This window comes from Brachionichthys hirsutus, chromosome 1 (assembly GCF_040956055.1).
Source record: "Brachionichthys hirsutus isolate HB-005 chromosome 1, CSIRO-AGI_Bhir_v1, whole genome shotgun sequence".
NCBI classification, from domain to species: domain Eukaryota; kingdom Metazoa; phylum Chordata; class Actinopteri; order Lophiiformes; family Brachionichthyidae; genus Brachionichthys; species Brachionichthys hirsutus.
The window spans coordinates 13950787-13966151 of NC_090897.1; the positions used below are offsets into that span (position 1 = coordinate 13950787).

Below are 15365 nucleotides of genomic sequence, written 5' to 3' on the forward strand. Positions count from 1 at the left end.
TTCCGAAGTCGAGGTTAAAATCAAAAGGTGACAGAGCATTCGCCATCAGGGCCCCTCGGCTTTGGAACGACCTGCCTGAAAATATAAGGCTTGCAGATTCAGTTACTTCTTTTAAAACACTTCTAAAAACGTATTTATATAGACTGGCTCTTAATTGATGGAGTCCACTGTTTTAATTACTTTTCATTTACTTTAATTAAACTTTTTTAAATGTATTTATTTTTATATTTTATGATTATTGCTGGGTACCTAGTCTCGTCGCTTGTGCCCTGACGCCACTGTTGCTTTTATACACCCATTTTACATTGATTAATGTTTGTTTAATATGTATTTTTTGTTTATATGATTCATATTGATTTGTTATTATCTGTTAAAGCACTTTGGGAATTTTATTTCTAAAAAAGTGCTATATAAATAAAGCTTATTATTATTATTATTATTCTCTTTTGTCGTTTATGCTTTTTAGGGGAAATTGAATTAAAAACAGCTCCAAGTTCACGCTGATTGTAAATAAACATGATCAGCATTTGTGAAACGTTTCCTCTACCAGTCTGTTCATTTATTGAGGCATCATAACTAGTGCTACGATCAAAAGTGCCTCTGACCTTTGCCCTCTTTACTGGTGGCGGCTTGTGATATCTCGTGTTACCGACTTTCAGTCTGCACCAAAGCAGCATTTCCATTGTGAATTTTCATCTGCTAATCCTTTACGTGAATATTTCTGGGCAAGGTTTGCCTCACCCAACTTCAGCTGAGATTGATCAACGCTCCTTTTGAACTCCATTCCTTAGTAAGAATATATGGATGGATATTTCGGACTCAAAATTATCAATAATTAATTTATAAAAAAGTCACATTTTTACAATCAATATTAAATAAAATATTAATTTCACTCCCCCAAAAAACCAAAATGCAATACAGGTACCGGTAGTTGTTGGAAAGCGAGCGAGCAAATCGATTGTACGACAGTTTTTGCGGTCTCACCCACGATGTCTACCGAGAGGAAATTGTCCCTTTCTACTTCTCATTTCCAGAATAATATACTAATAATAATAAATTATAAACACAAAAACTGATCATGTGGTCTGGGTTTGTTTGTTTTTGGGTGGAAAGTGAAGACGCTGAAATCTTGGATTACAAAAGAAAGAAATCAGCTGTGTCAAACCTTTTTGGAAAATTTGGCATTATCCTCCATGAATCTTCGCTCCCTTGGTTGGAAGGTTCTTAAACTTGCTCTGACCTGATGTAAAAACCGACAACAACAACAACATGAAGCCATGCGAAGCAGACAGAATCAGGCATGTGATACATAGCAATTATGCATTCATGTCCACTTTGCAGGCCACATTTTACTTACAGGGTTAAAAATAACCTCCAACTCCAGAGTGATGCTCCCCTTTGACGTCGTACCCAATTTCTCTTTCTTCAGCGGGAAGGCGATCTGTTGTCCTGAGCCGATCTGCAAGACAGGGGGGGGGCATCAGGTGCTGAACTTGGCCGGCAGTCATGCTGCATTAGAGCTTAGCCAGTCTTCAGTCCCTTCCCTTTCGTTTAGGCACAGTGCAGATTGCTATACTGTCTGCGTGACAGACTTTTAGTGAGGCAGTGAGTACCGAGAGCAAAGGGATGGCGACTCGTCCAAGAAAATCTGGTGCCTTGTCTCCATCTTCATCAAAGACAGTCACCACCAGCACTTCGTGAATGTCTTTGACGGGGCTGCAGAGTCAAACAACGAGGGCAGACATTCATCAGCGTCACCAACACACAGTAATGTAAAGTGGTTCTACACACACACACACACAATGTGGCGTTAAGTAGGAAAAAGACATCGGCACTAACAGCGTGAAAACTTTACTCCATTCTGGGTGGAGACTCTTGTAGACTGTGTGGGACTGCAGGCGATCGTTCCCCAGCTCTAACACACAGAAGGGATCGCTCTTGCCTACAGAACACAACAAAAGCAAAATCCGCTCCACGTCAGGCTCCGTGCTCGCCACAAAACACCGGGCTCAGAGCCGGATGTGAAGAGTACCATTTAAATCAGCAGCAAGCAGATCCATCGCCTTAATAACTTTGACTTGTAGGTAGCCAACGTCACCGAGGTTTTTCAGGGAATTCTTCCAGCACTGTGGGAACAATGAGAAGACAAGTCAGGATGCACAACAAGAGCACTCCTTAAATAGTAGTCTATACGCATCAAGAGAATATTCTTGTGTACATGAGGCCAACTCTAATCAAAGTACAGGAATTAATACTGAATGCACTTTTGAAAGTAAATCCACAGCATGAACAATGGACCTGTGCCGATCTGTGTTTGCAGTTCGCCACTCAGTGAATAAGACCATGCACACTCCCAAAAAGTTATTCTCTTGTAAAGGCACTGAAATAAATTTTTGTGCAAGTGTGTCGTCTGGGATTCGGCAGAGAACAGTCGAAAAAAGAGTGCGTAGCGGAAGATAAATCAGAAACTAGACTAAAGATCCACTTTATAGCAGCTGAGACCACCACAGACGGCTTTCCTTTGTTCTACCACAGATTTCCTCCTCATTTTATCCACCCGCCAGGTGTTCCCTTCGTGCCATTTTTGATGACATTCCCAAAAACCTGGCACACAACCACACAGGCCAGCTAGATTACATGGAAGAGGCCAGGCACTAACATAGTTGTCCAGTTGGTTCTGCCGCTCGAGAGGTTCGTCAAGCGGAGCGGCGCGGAGGTCAGAGACGGAGACGGAGCTGCACGCGTTCACTGTAAGCAGGAAGACCAAGCGTCCTCTCCCCTGGTCCAGCGTGTGAGTGTACAGCTGCCTCTGATTGACAGGAACCCTGGACAGGTCGACTTCACACCTGCACACACACACACACACGTAAATACCTTCACATGCTGTGTGTGCTCATAATCATGCATGCACACATACAGGGATAAAAGCACGTCTCCATGCTCGTTAATGTACAACACATTACACTGGACATTGTTGCAGAGGCTTCAGCAGGCAGTGAACTGAAGATTATTCACCAGCAGTTGAAAAGTGTTTTGCAGCAGGACGAACTGCATCTGAAACACACAAACAGGTTCCGAATCCAGACTCACGCTCCCAAACACTCCTCAGACTTTCGCCCTTCCTTCAACCAGAGCTCCGCCTCCAGGACATCTGGACAGTCCAAGAACTGGTTCAGAGTGAACCTCTCCCTCCACTGAGGTTTAGACACCCTGCTGTGATTCTGAATTTAAAAAAAATAAAAATAAAAAACACAAAAAATGACAGCAGTCAAGACAGTCAAATGCCACAAAACACAAAGAGCGATTAATGTCACTTTGGACCTGCGCGTGAGAAAGAAAGTAAAGGTGCAACGCTTCTCGTTAGACTGCAGCTTCGAGTTAATCACCAGTGTCAGAACTGGCGAAGTCAGCAGCAGCACAAGGACGGAAGGAAGCGTCACTACAAGACAACTTCCAGCTGCCAGGATGAGCAGCGATTAGAGCTAAAGTCTTCATTCCAGCATCTTTAGGCCCCGAGTGCCGATCTAGTCTCATTTCTTTCACAGAATTTAGTAAATGATCTGCAGATAGTCAGAGATTATCAGGGATTTAAGGCAACGCGGATTATTCTACTGTTGTATCAGTTATTATAATAAAGGTTAACCTAAAATTAGCCGCTGTATAAAGCACATTGTAATTAATAATGAGAATTGCAAGGTGAGCAGTCCAATAAAAAAATATATATAAATAAAGGTTTTAGAAATATGTCTTGTTTCAAAGATTAATTTTCAATGCACACATGCGACAGGAGAGAAATGACACAAATGCGTAAAAGCGGGAGAAACATTTGAAGACTAAAGTAGAAAGAGGAGCGGAGGAAGGACGAGCAATAAAGAAGCACTGTATTCAGAAGGACAAAGATATTTCCGAGGAGGAATGGCGTGGAGGCGATGAACGGCCAATGAGCAGCCTCCATGCTCCTGCAGTACCTTGCTTCTGTACATCTGCTCTCCCAGTCTGAAGCGAACAAAGAGCTGACCTCCCTGAGAGTCGACGGGCAGCTCCAGACCCTCGACCAGAGTCACCGACACGACGGACGTCCACAGCTGACTCTTCCTCTCGATCTCCGATAGACGGAAGAGCTGAGAGCCGCCTCCCGCCTGGAGGAACGGTCGAAAAGAAAGAACAAGTGGAATTCACAAAATATATATTACATTTGCTATACATTTGAACCTCAGCAGGATGACGCAACAATTACGGGAGGGATGTGGAAAGATAGAAGTAACATACAATTTTGTCTGAATTCAAAATAAAGTGGAGAAACAGGGACCCCCCCCCCACCAGCTTATGAAATATAATTATCTTTTCATAGATAATGGACTTGAACAGTCTGGGATTCCCTGCTTAGGTTGCTGCCCCCCGGGACCCGGCCCTGGATAAGCGGTTTGAAGTTGGATGGATGGACGTTAACATTTGGTCTAATTTCCACAAAAGTTGATGGAAGGGCAAGGAACAAACTATTATTTTTTAATGCCTTTTCTAACAATATATTATAAGCACTACTTAAAGCCTAAATGAGGTAAGAGGTTTCCTAGCAGCCTCATTGACTGAATGAGATTACATCAGCTTTCTTCTGCAGTGAACAGAGAGCAAAATATGTTTGCTTCAATGAGATTAGTTAAAACCTCCAGTAGATTCAATGCAGCGCCTACATAAAGGCTCAGCACAACAGGGAGATACATTTAATCAATGCGGATCAAGCAGACACATTCGGAATACAAGTCTGCCAGAAACAATGGCTTCCATTCATGTTTTAATTAACAGACCACACTTGGCAGAGTAAAAAGAACTATCCGAAGCAGCAGGGGAACAACAAACAAACCAAACGAAAAAACATGCAACCGCAGTTAGACACTTTTTTTTTGTTGGACCAAACTAAGCAAAGATGCAAAATGTGTTGGCTGATGCATCCCAGGAGGAGCTGCCCACACAGACTCATGCATTCGAGAGGGGAACGACCAGAAAAGCAAGTTAAAAGCATGCTTTCAGTAGCTGGACAGTAGGAAAAAACACTTCACGAAGTCAGAACACGGCCACCTACTCATTTAATGGATACGGCTGGTGATATTTTATTTAATTTGTTATTGTCAACAAATCCAACAAAAAATAAATAAAAATCAGTCGCCCGTTTGTTCCCACTGATAATATAAACCCTTAAAAACCTTTTCTCCTAAATAAGCCTCTCAGTATTACAAAGAAAATTGCTTTTGTATAACAAATCAAAATAAACTGCAGCGTTCATGTTCATCTTGGAACAGTGAAGCTCTACATTACAGAAGAATGAAGTACAGTAGATCAGACTAAAGCACAGACAATTTGATAAGAGGGCTAATTCATGCAGGATTTAGTCTTTTCAATAGGATTTATTGACAATAAAAATATACAACTTCCATTCCAAATATTTTTTTTTTACGAAAATATACTCATTATTAGAAAGACAAATAAAAGTATGCTTAACCATATTTCATTAAAATACTTGATTTCCTGAATGTAATAATAATCATAATAATAATCATAATGTTCTAAAATTGAATGATGTAAGCAGGATCAAGAAAAGAACAGGAAAGAGGCTGAACACTGACGCCCACCTGTTCTGTTTACCTGTCTGACCGGATAAATAGTATGAAAGATTCGACTATCCAGACAGGAATGTTCACACACATGTGAAGCAGGAAATCGTATCAAGATAGTTAGTGTTTAATCTTATATAAATTTGTCGTCTTTTTGCTGAAGACATGTTTTCTGTGACGATTTGCTGCCCTCTGCTGTCACTAAACAAAACTGATTCAGATAATTACCAGTTACCAGTCTGAGTACTTGAACTTCGTTAGAAGAGGCTGGATCCTGAGAAGAAAAGCTAAATGCTGGGAATAAAAGCTCTGCATTTCTCTCCATACATCTAACGTTTATGTCCCGCGTGTAATCATGTCTCGTGATGCCATCCAAAGTGAAAGACACTAAACATCTGTCCAGTGTGCTCCCGCCATCATGCCTTACCCTAATACTTCGTTTTGGTTTTTGGGGCCACCTCTGCCAACAGGAGCATGCATGTTAGGTGCAAAACAAAATTACATTTTGGTTAGTATGACGGCCAAAATACGGATAAAACAAATATTTGCATGTAATAAATTCGATGCATCACCGGCCCCCCTTCCTGCGAGATAACATGCAGCACTTATATAGAGAGGCGGGGCATACATGGCTGATTTTACTGTCTCTGTGTGACAGACTCATGTCCACCAACACAACCCCCATGTCCTCCTCCAAGCTGTTAGGATCATTCAACGGCAAAGACAGCTCGTTCACTCTGGGGGGGAAAAGGATTTCAGCATCAGATGAGGAGACTAAACAGGTTCAGTGATGACAGCGGTTCAATATGGGTGTATATGCATCCCTAAAATGTGTGAGGTGCTGAACTGGACAAATGTTTTTGTTGACAGAAAGTTGTTTGTTTTTATATTTAGACTTACATCTTTACAGTCTTTAATGTTTGCCTGTGAGACACTGTGTAAAAGGCCAGAATCAAACAATGACTTTTGAAAGGGACATCAAAAACTGGCATTTCATTCTCAAAGTGGACCTTTGAGAATGACCAGGGTGAAAGTGGATAAAACATTTTTGTTTTCTTCTAGACGTGTATTTGTGAGGTCAGACATCGATATTGGACAAGAAGTCCAATATCGTGACTCACAGTCTCTGCTCTAATTCATCCCAAAGTTGTTGTATTGAGTTGATGTCAGGACTCTGTGCAGGCCATAGTCAAGTTCTTTAACATTAAACTCACTCATCCATGTCTTTATGGGTCTTGCTTTGTGCACTGGTCTAGACTGGAGTCATGTTGGAGCGGGAAGGAGTCATCTCCAAACTGTTCCCACAAAGTCAGGAATATGAAATTTTAGAAAATGTCTTGGTATGCTGAACATTCCGAGTTTCTTTCACTGGAACCCAGGTGGCAAGCCCAACTACCAAAAAAAGTCTGCGAAAAATTGACCTGAGCAGAGTCTGCACTGTGATTTTACGTGGCCTACGACTTTGTGGCTGCGTTGCTGTTGTTCCCGATCCCTCCCACTTTGTAACCAGCAGTTGATTGTGGAATATTTAGTATAGTGAGGACATTTCATGGCTGGACTTATTGCACAGGTATCACCCTATCACGCCACCATGCCGGAATGCACTGAAGCCTTTGATGTTTGCAGCAGTATCTGCATGCCTTGGTACTTGATGTTATTACACCTGTAGCCATCGAAGAGATCGGAACACCTGAATTCAATGATTTGGGTAGTTGCGCAAAATACTTTTGGCAAAAATAGTGTCAAATGGTGGGTGAGCCTGACCAGTGAAACTTGGGATTGCAGGAGAGGACATAACTGGTGTGGGTATAAATACATTGTAATTGATTCTGACCTTAATGAAATGAGGCAGATATTGATTGTCTCCTATCAGAAAAAGCTGAATCAAAGGCAGCATCATATATCAAGTTAACCCAATATCCATGTATACTAGTGTGTATTTCAATCTAATTCTGACTGATTGATTTGACTGCTGTAATTACTATAGTATTGACATATTTTAATCCACTGTGCCTTATCAGTCCATCCATTTTTAAAAATATGATTGTGGGTTAAATAACAAAAAATACTGTTTGGGGACAAGTATTTTAGTATGTTCTTAAATGATAGAACAGAACAAACACACAACTGCACAATTCAAAAATATACATTTTTTTAAATCCGAGTTATTCTAAAGTAGATGTCAGGCAATAAGTAATAAAATCTACAGGCAGTAATTACGAGAAAAGTTATCTAGTCAAATAGGCCCATATTCCACACACATACTATCACACTCACTTGTCAATCTGCAGATCACTCAGGACGACACTGGAGGCACCCATGAAGTCGTCAGTTGTAAGATCTCTGTCGTATACCTGTGTCATGCAACATGCAAAGAGAAGTAAACGCAAATAACATCAGAGACGGAAGGGCTGAAAAAATGTTCAGCACCAAAGTTTGTCTGACTGGCAAAGTAGCATTTTTAGCACAGCGCTCTTCCTATGTCTAACACAACAGATTAAGTTACCTTGATGTAGATTTTCTGGTTTAGGTCCTTAACAGGCAGGGAGAATGTCTCATTCCATGTGGGGTTGAGTTCTTTATAAATCACTTTGCTTTTGTAGAATGTTTTGCCTTCCAGTTTGAATTTCACATAAGGGTCACTGGTACCTGAAAATTAAACAGTATTAGTCAGTTGTTATTTATACAGAGACGGATCGTGAAACAGTGCATCTTTTTGGGTTAACCTTTGAGATGAGAAAGCAAAAAGGTTCAACAATAACCCTGGACCCTGAGAGTTCACTGCTGTGAGCACTATAATACACTGCATGCTGGGAGTCTAAGCCTTATGAGATTATTATGCAAGAAGGATTTTGAACTCAGTTTCACTTACATCCTGAATTTTAGAAAGAACCAGTACAAAGAAATTAAATAAAGTGAAAAAAAATCCAGATCTGAGTACAGCAGCATTTTGTATCAGCCTGGAAGACTTACTGGTGCTTTGCAACTACTCAACCTGTAAGTAATAAATACAAGTGAATGTGTTCACTTTGAAAGAGAAAGGGCTTCTCATTGCTGCACGGAGTGAAAATAAAGAAACTTAAAAAAAACCCCATCCATTAGCACTTAGTAATATCGGCTAATTATTGTTATCAGGCCATTCATTATTTAGTTGTTCATGTTGGCTACTGCATGTCATTTACAGCCGTTTATGACTACGTATTTCTATATTCAGTAGTCATTAAAGTCCACTTTATAATATGAATGTTTGCCCATATAGTGTCCCTTATTTCTTCATTCTCAAGTTGGCAACCCTATCTGCATAGCAGTGGAAATTATGTGCGGTGTTTCCTAATAATGTTACCGAACGGAAGCATATGCAGTGTGAAAAAAATAGGTCCAAGCACCAAACCCTGTGGAACTCCATATTTAACTTCTGTGTATGTAGAAGATTTATCATGAACACGTACATGTCGGTCTTAATCTATTTCTCCAAAGCTGTGAAATGAGATTGGATTGACATCTGAAATATATAACTCCACATTTTAAAAGCAATTTAACTTCGTTTCTAAACTAGAGAAATTTATTGATTTTCAGTAAAACGTGGGCCAGGATGTTCGTTGCGCCATCTCCCGTGTCTATGCGGAGGATGTGTTTTTACCCCTTCCCAACCAAGAAAACCACAACTTCCTGAATTAAGAGCCAATTAGAATTCATCTCCCACAGTGAAAGTGATAACGGTTGCAGCTGCATATTTATTTACTTGTGACTACTCTCTTACGTGTAGCCATGCAGGCAAATTCCTGCTTCATTTCCATTTCATGCATCAATCGTATTTTAAGCCACCAAGCTGCGGACCATCAGTTTATATCCTAATAAACCCCAACCATAATAAATGCCAGGTTCTGGCTGTAGCGTAAAATGTAAGCATTAGATTGCAAATGTTTGACCAAAGAAACCACGGTTACCCATCAGCTGTTAGCGTATGCTATTTCATAGAGTGCTTTAATAGTGTTAAGTTGTTCATAAACTGCTTTTTAAACAGACAATATGGATGGAGTGAAACCAAATACTCCTGACCCTTGTTCTCTACCTTGTCTTTACCCTGGTTGTGTAACGATGAAGCAACTTGAATGAAACATGCCTCGTGTGAAAGGCCTGTAGTAATGAATACTAGGTGTGGTTCAGACATGCTCGAATATGCCGTGTGGAATCCTGCCCAGGCTGTTACAGGAGTCGAAATATCTTAGCAACCTAGGCTTCAAAAACAGAGAGATGACAGTGCAAGTGAAAACACACACAGCAGAAGACTCATCTGTCGTAGGAGGATGAAGTGAAAACTGTGTGTAAAAAAAAGAAAAAGAAAAATGTGGTCACAGGAAACGTTCCCTCGAAGCTGCGCGCGCAATTGGAGGCTTTAGCCTTGCTTCAGAGCCTTGGTGAGGAAGACTCTGATGGACGGTAACCAGTCGTCCCGCATCGTGCCGGATTGCACAGCATTTTTTATCTCAAATCCGGCATCACGCAAATTCAATTCAATTCAATTCAGTTTTATTTATGTAGCGCCAGATCACAACATAAAGTCATCTCAAGGCACTTTACAGGATTAGCAGGGAAAGACCTGCAGGGAAACACAGAACCCAACTTGACCCACAAGAGCAACGGAGGCAAGGAAAAACTTCCCTTTAACGGGCAGAAACCTTGGACAGAACCTAGGCTCATGGTGGACGGCCATCTGTCTGGCCGGCTGGGTTGAGAGAGAGAGAGAGAGAGAATGGCAGGTCGGAGACGAGTCAAGGACATGGATAGGGAAGTGATAGCGAGACAGAGCAGGAGCAGACAAAAACAAAATGCTAATGCTAGCGACGTGGACTTCAGTGTTGAGGGACACAGGTCCAGGTTCTGCAGCACCACGGACAGAAGGACCTGAAAGAGAAATAAGCAAAGCAAATCGGCATCGCAACAGCAGAGTGTCTTCAGTTGGCTGGCCGCCCCCTCACAGCATTCTGGAATGTTCATAATAGTTCATTATCATTGTAATTATTGTAATAAGGTCAAATGATGACACCAACCTGTTTTAAATGTTTATAATAGTTAATAATTATCATTGTTAAGGTCTATTGATGACACCAGCCTGTTTTGAAAGCAGGATACATTTGTTTTGTTATTCACAGAGATAATTGTTGCAGTTGGAGTTGGCGTGCGTCATTGCAGAGACGTTATGTTGAGTCAATGAAATAAATAAAACACTCGATCATTATAGTTTTCATTTAGTGGCCTGATGTTTTTTTTTACCTATTCCCCCTATTTTCTCTTCGATCATTATAACAATAATCCAAATCATAATGTCCGAGCAGTCAAAATGACTGCTATGGTCATTCTAGTAGTTGCAGAATTCTGGTAGACCGAGTGTTAAAGATGGAGCGCAAACAGAAGAAGAAACGGTGAGACTGGGGCAGATGTTTTCTTTTTCGAGCGACGCACGTTTTCCAGAGGATGAAGGAGTCGTCGTCTGTTTTTGACGTCGAGGCGCCGAGCTCAGACGTCACTTTTGAGTATATGGAGCAGCAGACATTGCTGCACTGGCAGAGAAGTGTGATCCATAATAAGGCTAAAACGTAAACATGGGTCAATCAGCACCTTCTCAGACGTGGTGGCTGCAGCACTAAATCTAGAAGCTAAAACATCTCAGCTGTTTGTGCTACATCTCAAGCATCCAGAGCAGAATGTGAAAGAGAACTTAGTTTAATGAACTGGACCAGCCGATGCGTATAAAGTCAAAGCTGCAGGCAGACGAGGACGTCAACCTGAACAACGTGTCCAACCGTTGGAGACGTGAGAAGGACACAGGACAAATTTGGTTATATACTGTATTTTGCAGACGAGGAGTTCCACATGAATGAATTTTATTTTCGAACATGTATAAAAATATGTAAGTATTTGTACATACAAAAGAAAGAAATACTGATAAAACAACAAAAGAAACAAAAGACAACAAAACGCAGCACATAGTTTGAAAAAGGAGTCGGAAGAAGTGAAATAATTCCTACCCCTTTGTAACTATTATTCAGTTTATAGCAAAATATGCAACATAAATACTCGCATAAATAACCTATAAAATACTATCATATACAAAGAAAAATATATATACTCATCCACAGTTAACACCCTTCCTCCGTATACAAAAAAAATAATTGTACCTCCTTTGCTTGTTAATTTTCTGTTTTATTTGTTGATTTTATCTCTTGTTTTTATGGGTTTTTTTTAATACTTTTGTGGACTTTGAGGTTTGCTTTCAAATATAAAGTGCCTTCAACATAAAATGTATTGTTATGATGTTGCTCACATTTGTCCGAGGGTCTGCTCAGGGAGTTTGTGTGTTTGCTCAGAAACATGAAAAATTAAAGGGAACATTGGTCACAGGTGTCACTAAAGGAAACACATTCAACTTGCTCAAGCATCTTAAACATCATCCTGCTGTCAGATCACAGTCCCCTTCATCCTATCAAATCTTGGAATTAAATCTGAAATTTCAAGAAAAGCTAATAAGATTCTGACGATGACTTGAAATTGTACGATTATAAAATATAGCTGCAATCTTACTAGTATAGGGTACATATCTCAAGAGGGTTTGCACTGGTGTCGCCAGGAGGAATGTTTGGTTCTTCATTCACCGCTGGTGCCAGCAGCTATTAGTTAGTTAGTCAAACAAGTCACGGTTATATGGTGAGTTTTATACTTGTTGTTTATGAATATAAACAGAAGAACAGAAATACAGGCTGCTCCAGCAGTCCGGACTCTCATTTATGTTGGTCAAAAGGTGGTTTTAATTCAATAGACTTTATTTATTTGTAGTAATTGTTGTGTAAAGTGACATATTTTTTTATAAATTGTTTGCCCTTAATTTAAGATGATGCATAATTTTCTAATTTATCATAGATCAGGAAGCTTTCAACTCAGACTTCTACTAAGTGAATGTATTTGTGGGTCAATATGAATGTTATGAACTGCCGTTACGACCAATAATAAAAAACCCATAAATAATACCACTACTACGAAGTGTTTTCCGAGGCTTATCATTCCATCATTCCATGGAATAATAAATCCTTTGCCACCCTGATTAGTTGGGGATAGTTTGTTGGCAAGATTACAAAAAATAAATAAATAAAGTACAAGGGATTTTAAAGCTTCGTGTTGGGACAGGACATGGAAGAAAGAACCCATTAAATATAGTATTTTTAACATGTACAGCAAAAATGACTGAACCAGTGAAACATGACATGAATCCTCAGCTACAAAAAAGGGTGTATCAAAACTAAGCATCAGCATGCATGAGACCCGAACCGATAACAATAGTAACACTCACTCACAGGGACAGAAATGCATAGCCCCTTGTTTAATAAAGAGGTAGGTGACAGGCTGAACCCATGTGTCAGGAGTAACAGGAAGAGGGAGACCAGTTTGTTCACTGCAGCAGCAAGATCTATTCAACATGTCAGGAACGTAGACGTGATGCAGGTCAATGCATTACAGTGGTGGCAGTGCTTTCACACCCAGACAGAGGATTCATGTAGACAGAAAGATAAATCCATTATTATCATTCTGCTACATTTCCCACTTCCTGTTCCTGCTTAACATGCTTAAAGAGTTAGTTTCTCCTGCTTCCACTTAAAATCGCAAGAATCAGGCACAGCCAGCCTGCCATCCACTAATTTGTTAGTTCCAGGCTCGATTATTTTTGATTCCCAATTATGAGGCAGCCCAGCAAGTGTCCAGCTGATCCATTATGCTGCAGCTTGTATACGGATGAGAACGGAGCCTCAGGCAGGAACCCGCCTCCAGAACATGCTTTACAGCTCTGGCAATGTTTGCTCTTTAGCTGCAGAACAACCTGGAACTCCACACTGGAATATCAATGTTCTTTTTAATCATCCTCAAAATATGGAAATGCTTTCTTATAACCATTTTAGGTCTATTTTCACAGTGTTAACTGTTTTGTTATTGATACTGTGCCATAGTAAAGCAGCTGCTCCACGTTAATTCTGTTGTGTCTACTTTTTAATCTGTGAGTTTATGGTTTCAGTCATGCATAATTTCAGTCCGATTGTATTCCTTATTTTGGATGCCTTTGTTATACATTTATGTATATTTCACCATATTATTTTATTGTAAAGCAGCTCTTATCAAAATGCTAGTTTTGATAATTTGAATAATCTGCTGTGTACCATCATCATACGAGTGACATGTGTCTTTTCCCCACTGGTGCGTAGCGCCTAGCATCATGACGCCTGTGTGTTTAGATGAGGTTCTTACCACAGCGGTCCCTGATGACCAGGCTGCGTCCTTCCTTCAGGTTGATGGTGAGCAGGTAGGATCTGGGACTAGATGACCTGATGTTATCCGAGACACTCAGGGTCCTGTTGTCTAGCTCACCCTGGACACACACACACACACACTTTTTTTGTGAGCTTCAGTACAGAGAAACAGTTCATTTTCAATGTTAGAGACTGTGAGCAGGACATCTGATTGATAACTGATTAAATCACAGATTCATGCATTTGACTGAGACGTCCAGCCCAATAAGAAGAACTGGTCATTTTTATTTATTTTTTTATTCTCTTGATAGATACATTTAAAGTATCATTCTATTAAAATTCATTGGGTCATAAAGATTATCACACATTTCCCTGTACCTCATCTTATTTTGTGAGTCATAAAGTGGGTTGTGAATAGGAGTTTGAGCACAAGACACATTATTCTTGCTTATTATTCATAAAAATGAGATCTTCACCAATCATGTAAAATTAAATGAGATTGTCTTTATTTATGTTTAATTCAAAAGTTATTCCTTATCTAAATTTCCTTAATAATAGTGCGAATTTTGCCCTTTTTTGATCTGTGCTGAACATTTTACATATTTGATACCATATTAAAAGCAAACTCAAAAGTTGTGGGTTTTTCCTCCCCTATGCAACGGGTTATTTAATGACTACTAAGCCTCTTCAGTAAGCCAAGCATTTTCAGGGACTAAAACCAAGGTCACCTAAGGTCACCCTATACTTAAAAAAACACGATCACGGCCACTTGGCTTGAAGCATTCCTTTTATAATCAGATATAAAACAATGTTATTTGTGGAAAGTAATTGGTGGAAAAGATAGTGAACAGTCTTAAAAGATGCTGTTAAGAATTACTATTAACAGTAACAATCTTTGTGAAAAAAAATTTAATTAGGTAAAATATAAAAAAAGTTATAAAGTTACACTCGAGAAGCCAAACATGAGACAGATGGACCCATCCCTACCAGTGTTGGGAAAGTAAACTTTTAACAAGTAATAAATTACTGATCTTGAGTAACTTGCCCAACACTGATCACTTCATCCTCCTCCTCGTTCCATTCAGAGCAGATAACAGTCCAACGACACTGAATCAGCACACAAATAAACGCATCCCCAAACCATGCAAAAGAGGTCAAAACCAAAATGTTTTGACCTCTTTTAAGAGGTCACCATTGAACTCATCATTATCATACTGTAAGGGCAAACATTTAAGCTTTTTTTTAATGTAAGAAGCGATAATTAATGAGTAATATTTCTGTCTTCTGTTCCATTTAAGATTTAGGAACTGTTTTCTCTGGCATTTCTACTACCAGAACGAATCCTCTGAGCGGTTATTAAACATTCCTGTATCCTGGGGACTGGAAAACTTTAGAGCAGGAAACAAACAATAGGAATCTGCTCTCTTTCTGCCTCAGTTCAAACTGAGTCTTTATGTATTGA

At 39.9% G+C, this 15365-nt stretch overlaps 1 protein-coding gene across 1 annotated transcript in view; it reads right to left on the reverse strand.

Moving 5' to 3' along the window:
* The window catches only part of mctp2b (multiple C2 domains, transmembrane 2b), a 31843-nt gene that overhangs the window by 10472 nt on the left and 6006 nt on the right, over window positions 1-15365 (reverse strand). Inside the window, exons 3-15 of the mRNA XM_068740322.1 lie at window positions 13902-14022; window positions 8116-8258; window positions 7887-7963; window positions 6238-6346; window positions 6037-6069; window positions 3969-4139; window positions 3091-3221; window positions 2660-2846; window positions 2033-2126; window positions 1840-1942; window positions 1614-1716; window positions 1358-1459; window positions 1166-1240 (exon numbers count right to left, since the gene is read on the reverse strand). Of these exons, the coding sequence (XP_068596423.1) occupies window positions 1166-1240; window positions 1358-1459; window positions 1614-1716; window positions 1840-1942; window positions 2033-2126; window positions 2660-2846; window positions 3091-3221; window positions 3969-4139; window positions 6037-6069; window positions 6238-6346; window positions 7887-7963; window positions 8116-8258; window positions 13902-14022 (1449 nt within the window). The remainder of the gene's footprint in view (window positions 1-1165; window positions 1241-1357; window positions 1460-1613; window positions 1717-1839; window positions 1943-2032; window positions 2127-2659; window positions 2847-3090; window positions 3222-3968; window positions 4140-6036; window positions 6070-6237; window positions 6347-7886; window positions 7964-8115; window positions 8259-13901; window positions 14023-15365) is intronic.